Source organism: Carassius gibelio, chromosome B20, assembly GCF_023724105.1.
Source record: "Carassius gibelio isolate Cgi1373 ecotype wild population from Czech Republic chromosome B20, carGib1.2-hapl.c, whole genome shotgun sequence".
NCBI classification, from domain to species: Eukaryota; Metazoa; Chordata; class Actinopteri; order Cypriniformes; family Cyprinidae; genus Carassius; species Carassius gibelio.
This window is the reverse complement of record NC_068415.1, coordinates 7,218,338-7,227,531: the sequence shown is the minus strand read 5'-3', so window position 1 is coordinate 7,227,531 and position 9,194 is coordinate 7,218,338. Positions and strand designations below refer to the sequence as shown.

Sequence of the window (9,194 nt, the reverse complement as noted above, 5' to 3'; positions counted from 1 at the left end):
CCCCAGTCTTAAATGTTTATTGGCAGGCTTGTTGTTTTTGTCTACTCATATGACCATACATTTTCAACTATTAACAGTTAAAGCATTTGAAGCAAGAACATTTACATGTACCGGTTTAAGACAGATTGAAGTTTTCTCATTGCATTTTCATTTGCTGGACACTGAAGAAGACCATTACGTGAATCATGAAAGAGCACATTAACATGTTCCACAATATTCACACGAGAAGATACATTTAAGCTGGGACACACGTAGTCAGGGTTGAAGGTATGGTGCATTATCACCAGTACTGCTGGGTAATTATCTGTAGAGACAGATGAAAAATATAATAATAATTTTACATTAAAATTTTAATTTTAATTGTCAAGATACAAGTGCAAGAAGGACTAAACCCATGAAATTACCATTTGCAGACTAGTCCTATAACTTACAGGAAACCTGTATTAAACTGGCTACATTTCTATCAAATACAATATTCCGATATAATATGGAAACTAGTTAAGCACTGTTTTAATAAGTGATTACCTGGAATTTTCTTCAGTGCTTCTTCGGCATCAATTCCAGCTCGTGATGTCACAGGACTGAAGGCCAGTATCAACTGACAATCCGATAATTCACTCTCTTTAACTCCCTTGAGCTGGGCAAGAATTTGCTTGTCCGTTCCCAAGGTTCGACCACAAAAGAATGGATGCACTCTGACTGTAGGCTCTGCATAGGAAAAATATATTAGGAGGGTGGGTATGAAACGTATACATTTTAAAAACCATAATAGAAGCATTTGCACTAGTGCTATCAAGACTCCAGAAACCCACTTTATATTTTAATAATAAAAAAAATATTTTAAATCTCTTAAAGCAAAGTTTGCAAAAATGTGGTTTTGAGCAACTGGGTGATACTCTTGGGAGTAATGAGATTTTTTACTTTTACACACCAAAAGAGGGAATCTGTATTGTTGGAGGGTTCATATTTGTTGGGAATGAGCTTGAAAATGTTCTCCTGCTTGATGTTCCCTCTTTATCCCAGTCTTCTTTTCTAGCATATGCCTCAGAGAAACCGTTCAAGACCTCAATGTATGGTTTCAGTGATGCCTGTGCTGCTTTGAGCTGATCCTCCATTTGTCTAAACGCACAAAGGGACTCCTTCAAAACATCCTGTACAGCAGCATCATCTAGGAAAAAGTCATAAGGCCGCTATGAAACCTCTCTTTAACAAAGACAACTCCACTTGTTCTCTGCTACAACTGAAAAATGGTAGATCTGTAGGTCATGAGTAACTCACTGTTTTGGTGCATTAAACGCGTCAGTGCAGCAGCCAATGTGTCTGGGCCATGTTGAAGTGAATCCTTTCAGGAATCAAATAATAAATAATTACAGATGAGTCATAAGCTACTCACTTATCTGTAAACATAAAAATAATTGGAGCATGTGCATATGCACACAGTTTATTTCATTTACATTGTATTTGGTTTCTGTAACATGACATTTTAGTATTAAATATATAAAAAGACCCCAAAAGGTCACAATATCATATAAAAAATTATTTTAATAATAAATATTTGCTGATTGTTAGTGGAAATATTAGTGGAACCCTTCATCATTAAAGTGATGAACTACACCTGTGTGAACTTCGGTTTGGAGCAAATGGCCACAAACATGCATCCAAAATTGTGTTTGGTACTATTTGGTTGTTAAAAAAAAAGGCCATAAAGTTGGAAATTGTTTTTTGTTTTTTAAGTTTCATTTTACTAGCATGTTGACCAAAGACATTACCTTCACTGTGTCTGTGATGAGTGTCATAATTGTCCTTCTGAGCTGAAAGTTCCTAACACCAGGAAAAAGCTCATTCAGATCCTCTCTTGTCAAAGTAAGGATTTGAGGATCGTCAATGCCTGCATCTAGAAACAGGTGAACATAATAGAGTATGTCACATTGCAAAAGCTTACTTTTATACAGTTTTTTAAATATATATTTGTCTTGGGGTGTGTTAAATAAATGGCATTAGAAACATTATCAGGTGACATACATACCATCTAGGACAAAAGACTGAGAGAGTGCATGGATTTGTTGTCGAAGAGCTCTAAGGTTACCCTTCTTGAAAATATAGAAACAGAGATTAAAATTTGTTAAAATTTAACCCTGATACAAGCACCCTTTATATATAGACTTCCTTGCCAGCACATACCATAACATCTGAAGCAAAAATATTGTATTTTATAATATTAAAATCAGTTTGTAAAGAAAAGTTGTTACATGTTTGCTAATAGTACCTTTTCATTTGTGGACCTCCGTGTGTTTGGATTTAACCACGCATTTAATCCACTGGAAAGCCAAGAATACCCTGCGCTGCTCATTTCTAGTATATTGAAACCGAAACTTGATGTTGCTAAAACTAAATTGGTTCAGTTCTGTACACACACTGACTCCGGTTCAGTCACGGCGTCTCAACCTCAGCAAGGAGTAAAAACGGAGGCGTGTCCAGATCTGATCTAGGACCTGCAGTCTCCAGCGATAGGTTGTTTTAGCGTGAAGACCCGCCCCTTTTGGTGTGTTGTGGGAAGAGCGTTTTCTCATTGGCTGGTGGAGAATAGGGGCGTATTATGTATGAAAGGATCTCGGCGAGAGGACGGTAATGTTATAGCTACTCTTGACTGTTTTGTGAGCATTAAGTGTTAAATATGCCTTTCTAAATTTAAAGTTTAGGGTATATCGATGTAATACGGATTGTATGACAGTGTCGTCCAGCGGCATAGGATTTATGTGACGTAGTGCCGTCATGCCTTATTCTTTTAGCTGGGAATATTGGTGGGCAATGATGGTGGCAGTGGTCTTGAAGACTACACTTATGCACTGCAATAAAGGAGCATGTAGGGCTGCAGGCAGCTTCTGTGTGCAAATGCAGGCTTAGTCCATGCATTCAGATGTGTTTTATTCTTCAAATTCTTAGCCTTAGTGCAACCAGTATCTGCTTGAGGGACACTGAATTAATGAAATTCCACAAAGCATATTACCTATATGTAACTGTTATTTATTTGTTTTTGATTATGATAAAATAAAGATCTAATATAGATAGCAGTGGATCCCTACCCATGCTTCTCTGTATCTAGCATTGATTTGTGTGGAATAGGATCATGGATCAGACCCAGGATTACATGTCTGCCACATGTGTACCCAGCAAGAGGAAAATGTCAAAACCAAAACTAAACCCCCAAACACCAGGTAATTCTGTATTAATCTAAGATTTATTCAATTCTAAACTTTGTAAACCCTATATGGTTTATTGTGATGTGGTTGCATCCCCAGAACATGATCACATGTAGTCTGAAATGAATTAAATCTACATTATGATCTATTAAATATGTAACTTTTGAGTGGTCACATTTATTAAATCTATTATATATTATTCTAAAGAGTTGATTGCATCCTTAACAGTTGATGTCATGAAAGATTTGGGAAGAGAAGCTGAAAATAGTGGAATGAAACCATCCAAAGTAAGTCCAAGCATCCTCACCATAAGTTATGCATCAATATGCCAATGTATATATAGAATATATTTAGGTAATTAGTCAAATTAAACAGGAGACCATCAAAACTAATAATGTTACTGCATTTCTGTTACTGAATTTTAGAAAGAAAAGACAAGCTCTCAGAAAATAAAGAAAACTTACACCAGAAAAAAGTGAGTTTTGCCAACAATAAATCTGTGCAAACTGCATTGTAAAAATTTTAATCATTTAGTTTGATCTCAGATTCAGAGTCATTTGAAACATGTTTGCCCATTCAGTAGTAATGTATTGCACCATATACTGAATCAATAATGGTGTCGAAACGTCATGTCTTAAGGTACCATGATCTCCAGCCTGTGGTTATGAGACCTACAGAAGATTCAGACCATGGGTCATCTTGCAGTTCAATTATTACATCCAGTCTGGTCAATGGTTCGGAAAGCCAATGTATGAACCACACCAGTGAAATGATGGGAAAAACTGATGGATCCAGTTCAAACACATTAATAGAGACAGGTAAGTCCAGACTTAAATATAAATAGATAAACTGATATATGACATTTTAAATAATGTCCAAAAGTTGAACACATTTTTATGCTACAGGTTTAAAGCTAAAGAAGAAGCACAAGATTGAGGAAACTGACCAGCCCTCATTAAAAAAGTACATAGAGGAAGTAAAGCAATCCGGTATGCAGTTCTTGTTTTTCTTCTGTAATTCATGATACAACATGAATAGTGAAGACCACATCTTTTTTGTTTAATAGTACCTGTTATAGTTCCCGTTGCTCAGTTCACTCAGAAGAATCAGATAACTGACAGCACACAGGAGCAGAAATCATCTCCGCACACTAAGAAGGAGTCACCTGTTTATCCGCCAGGTAAATGAGACAGTGGCTAAATGAAAACAGCACAGACATACTGTATGTTTTAAGTAGTCATAATATATATATTGTGGTTCTTTACAGGAAGTCAGGAGGAAAAATGGCAGCTTCAGATTTTGGCAAAGGGCAGAGTAAGCTGCCCAAAATGCAAAAGTGTTGGAAGAAAGACAGTGGATGGGTTAAAGAAGCACCTGGAAACATGCAAGCTAGTACGTTCATATAGCAAAGTTTGTGAAAACAGAGATATAGCACATTTTTTTAGCACTGAATTCTGCATCTGATTTTGTATTTGTTCTATGTGTAGAATTCTTTTACATGTCCACACTGTGAAAAACAACTGAAAACTTCAACAGGAATGAAGTACCACCTCATGGCTGACCATAACAACTTGGTTAGGTTTTATTCGGTTTTTTTTTCTAAACTGGTAGTGACATTGACAGAGAAAATTATGGTATTGACACTAAAATTATTTTCTTGTTTGTTTTTTCAGCCCATTCCAGATACAGGGAATGACCTAGTTGACCAAGCCGTAAAGGAGAAATTACGCAAAGTATTAAAAAGGATGGGCAAATTAAAATGTTCAAAAGAGGTGTGGTCATTTATCTGTATTGAATTAAATTCAGTTTAAAAGGCTTTAGAGGTCAGCACATAAAAACTGGAAAAAAAATATTAGTAATAAACAAGAAAATTAAAAGAATCCACTGCAATTAAAACGTTTGGGGTCAGTTCGATTTTTGAAAAAGCAATGAATACTTTTATTCAGCAAAGAGGCATTAAATAATCCTGCGAAAATTTTTTCCTCAAAAATAATAAGCAGAACTCTTTTCAACATTCATAACAATAAGAAATGTTTCTTGAGCGCAAGTCAGCATATTTAAAAATTAACTATTGGAAGATCATGTGAGTTTTTTTAAACTAATAATATTTCACAATAAAACAATAAATGATGATAGAAAAAGTTTAAACAATGACTGTATAGCATTGTGGATTTTTAAAATGATTAAAGTGATGAATATTTTGTTTTAGGGTTGCACTGGAAGTTTCACTAGTATAATGGGTTATGTGTACCACATGAAGAAATGCGGCAAAGAGGCGTCAGAGCTGGAGAAGCTCTTATTGAACTGCAAACACTGTGGAAAAGCATATCGTTCCAGAGCGGGCCTGGAGTACCATGTCAAGAACGAACACACTCCGGTGAGTCCCCCTCTCCATTATTCAAAAAGCATTTACCAAAATGTCATTCAGGCTGTTGATGTTTTCATGCTTATCTGTTGTTGCAGATGACCCAAGAAAGTGAAGTAGAGGAGCTGAAGACACAGAAAGAGCCCGTCCCAGAGCGGACACAGAGTGGTCGGACCAAGCGCTTGTCGGCGCAGGTGGCCGTGTTCCACCTGAGGGAGATCGCCAGTGAAGAGCTGCTGAAGGAATGGCCCAAAAGGAAAGTGCAGCGTGACCTGGTGCCAGACGACAGGAAGGTGTATATGTCAAACTATGCTAACATGTTGTAAATGACTCAGAACCTGTGTGAAGCTTTTTTTGGTTAGGCAGCATCAGCTTTGTTTGTTTTGCACACTTTCAAGGATTCACTAAAAGGTTTAATTTCACTTTTTGAGAGCTATGAAGGAAGAATCAATCTCGTATTCATTTGTATAAGCATTCATGGTATTTTTGTGTCTATGTAGCTGAAGTATTCTCGTCCAGGTTTGCCGGCCTTCAGTCAGGAGACTCTACGGAAGTGGAAGAATGAAGTCAAGCTGCATAAAAAAGTGCAGTGTCCAAACAAGGTGTGAATATCATGCATAAACCGATATTATTCCAGGTGTTTTTACCATTGTGTTTGAATTTAAAGGACCATTTATTAGTTTTTTGTGCATGTTTTGCATGGATTTTGGGATTATGCAGAAGCAAAGATTTTCAGTAAATGAACGGTTTGCCGAACAAAATGTGTAATGATCATCTTTGTTGTCATATTAGGGATGTAACTGCTTCTATACCAGTGTATCTGGCCTAAAGGCTCATCTTGGGCTATGTACCTTGGTAAGGAATAAATTTCCTTTCAGACATGTTACACACAAAATATAGTCAAAACAGTACTAATGTGAAATATTACTGCAATTTAAAATAACTGTTTTCTTTTTACATACATTTTAAATACCGTATTTTCCGGACTATAAGTCGCACTTTTTTTCATAGTTTGGCTGGTCCTGCTACGCATAGTCAGGTGCAACTTATTTATCAAAATTAATTTGACATGAACCGAGAGAGAAATGAACCAAGAGAAATGAACCAATAGAAAACATTACCGTCTCCAGCCGCGAGAGGGCGCTCTATGCTGCCAGAGATGCTGCTCAGTGCTCCTGTAGTCTACACTGAAGACATAGACGGTATTGTTTTCTCTTGGTTTTTGGTTCTAAATAAATGCTACTTATAGTCCAGTGCGACTTATATATGTTTTTTTTCCTTATCATGACGTACGGTAGTAATTTATTCCAGTTATGGCAAAGCTGAATTTTTAGCAGCCATTACTCCAGTCTTTATTGTCACATACACACGATCCTTTGGAAATCATTAATATACTGATTTGGTGCTTTGTAATTTGTCTGCTTAATATGAAAACTGTATTTTTTTTTTTTTGAGTTCTTTAATAAATATCAATGTCTAAAGAGTACTATTTATTAGAAATAGAAATCTTTTGTAAGGTTACGAATGTCTTAACTGTCACCTTTGGTCAGTTTAATGCATCCTCGCAGACTAAAGAAAATTGTACTGACCCCAAATTGTTGAATGGTGTAGTGTAGTTAGACCAGAAAATATTCATCTTTACAGTATAACTAAATAACTATTGCTTTGTCATCTTTATTTTTCCCTGCAGGGTGAATTTGAGACTGGGAAATATAAATGTTTGATATGTAAGAAAGAATTCAACTCTGAAAGTGGAGTCAAGTATCACATTAATTCCATTCATTCTCAGGTAACCCAATAAATGTTTATTTTATTTCATTTTCCGCTCTTTATATATTATAAGAAATGTGTCTTTTTATAATAAGTATTCTTATTGTCACCATTTTTCATAGGATTGGTTTGTTATTCGGTCCAAATCTAAGAGTTCAAAGTTAGATAAACCGCACAGGACTGAGCCAAAGGAAGATTCCATGAAGAGTCCAGACCTTCCCTTAGCAAACCCAAACTGGCAGGATAGACAGATGTCTGAGGTGCCCACATCAAGTGGAGTGGAAACCCCTGGAAGAGTGGAAATAAAGAAGAAGGAGGGGCACAACAAACAGAAAGAGAAGAAAAGCAGGCAGGAGAAAGACTGCTATGAGTTCAGCGGCAGTGACAGTCCCAGCAGCGGCAGCAGTAGTGAGAGCTCCAGCAGCGAATCAGAGACCGAGACCGAGGACCAAGCGGCACACAGACATGACAACTGGGCCCTCAGCAGGCCATTCAAGAAGCAACCTAAAAGTGATTCATAAATCATTCTTTTTCCAAATATGGAGTTCTTCCAGTTTTCATGTCCAAAGATTAAAGAGAAACACATCCATTCAAGGGTTTAGGGTCAGTAAGATTAGTCTTTAGTATCACACGATCCTTCAGAAATCTTTCTAATATGCTCATTTGGTGCTCAAGAAATCAACATTAAACACAGTGCTGCTTAATATTTTATTATATATTATATGTATTTACTTTTGAGAAGTTGAATGCATCCTTGTTGAATAATATTTTTATTTGTAGGATTGTTCGCTGAATTGTTTCACTTTTATTGACAAGAGGAACTGCGTATATTAAAAGGCGACATGCAATTCTTTTAAAATGTATTTGAAAGTAATATGACAATTTGACTTTATTATTATTTCATTTTAGGAATAAAGTATAAGCCATGTGTATTGAATGTAGTAGAGCATTATTTTTATTTTTCTGTAAGCATTGTCTCATGCTCTGTACCTGTAAGTTTCACAGTGGACCAGTGACCGGCTTTATTAAAGCAGTTGCATGCAACGATGTTCATGAATGCTGCTGTTTTTATTATTAGTATTATTATTTATTATTAATTGTGATTCTGACACCACAGAAATTTTACTCTGTATTAGTTTAATTGGCCTTTAGTGTAAAGGTACATAGTGCTTTAGCATAACTATTCCGGATGTCAGGGAGAGAAATAGTGTTTGCTGAAATGCGTTTAAAAGCTGTTGTATTGATTTGAATTAAAATCCATGAAATGGAATTGTTTGTTGAGGTCTTTTCTAATTTATTTATTTATTTTTACATTTTAACACAAATTCGCATATATCTTTCTCCCAACAATACATTAAATTACACGTAAATATACATGCACACGAATGCACAACTTAGAAATAGACTAAATATGTACAATTAGTCCTCTTTACTGTTTTAATGTAAAAAAAAAAAAACGTTCAAAAAATTAAATGTTTATTATGTGCGCTTGTTTTTTTTTTTTATGTGTGTTCATCAATGTCAGTTTTGTGTACAGTATTTAATTCTAGTGGAATCCACGTCCGGATTTATCAGTACTAAATTAATATTAATAATGTTTAATTGATACTTTTATTGATTTATTTTTAACGTTATGTTAAATACGAATATTATATTATATATTTAGTTTTTACTTTTAAACAAAAAATAAAAATATGAAAGAACATCGCACAATACACCTCCAAAAGGTTAACGATACACACACTAAGTTTGGTGTATTTAATTAAATTTTTTATGCGTAAGTTGTAACATTTAAAGAAAATCTAAGGGAGATAATAGGAATAGTTTGTGTCTATCATTTGTGTAATGCATGTGACAAA

The 9,194-nt window shown here is 35.4% G+C and overlaps 2 protein-coding genes across 5 annotated transcripts; one reads left to right on the top strand and one right to left on the bottom strand.

The window, feature by feature from the left end:
• Position 1: 1 nt before the first annotated feature.
• si:ch211-245h14.1 (uncharacterized protein LOC563420 homolog) lies at positions 2-2,404 on the bottom strand. 2 transcript variants are annotated; one of them, XM_052586398.1, is made up of 7 exons: positions 2,267-2,404; positions 2,027-2,090; positions 1,770-1,894; positions 1,279-1,342; positions 932-1,168; positions 526-708; positions 2-304 (listed from the first exon to the last, which is right to left on the bottom strand). In XM_052586398.1, the coding sequence occupies exons 1-7, from the start codon at positions 2,348-2,350 to the stop codon at positions 102-104; spliced, it is 960 nt and encodes a 319-aa protein (XP_052442358.1). In that variant the 5' UTR covers positions 2,351-2,404; the 3' UTR covers positions 2-101. The 2 variants fall into 2 exon arrangements, with proteins under 2 accessions (XP_052442358.1, XP_052442359.1); XM_052586399.1 differs by having other exon boundaries at positions 2,027-2,087; positions 2,267-2,380.
• Positions 2,405-2,581: 177 nt separating this feature from the next.
• znf512 (zinc finger protein 512) lies at positions 2,582-8,605 on the top strand. Of its 3 annotated transcripts, none has more exons than XM_052585738.1 (16): positions 2,582-2,625; positions 3,124-3,215; positions 3,429-3,487; positions 3,626-3,675; positions 3,840-4,018; positions 4,106-4,189; positions 4,267-4,380; positions 4,468-4,592; positions 4,688-4,774; positions 4,874-4,972; positions 5,410-5,577; positions 5,664-5,858; positions 6,066-6,167; positions 6,358-6,420; positions 7,256-7,354; positions 7,458-8,605. In XM_052585738.1, exons 1-16 carry the CDS (start codon positions 2,597-2,599, stop codon positions 7,854-7,856), a joined length of 1,944 nt encoding a protein of 647 aa, XP_052441698.1. In that variant the 5' UTR covers positions 2,582-2,596; the 3' UTR covers positions 7,857-8,605. The 3 variants fall into 3 exon arrangements, with proteins under 3 accessions (XP_052441698.1, XP_052441697.1, XP_052441699.1); XM_052585737.1 differs by having other exon boundaries at positions 3,408-3,487; XM_052585739.1 differs by having other exon boundaries at positions 2,602-2,625; positions 3,066-3,215; positions 3,408-3,487.
• Positions 8,606-9,194: the final 589 nt, after the last annotated feature.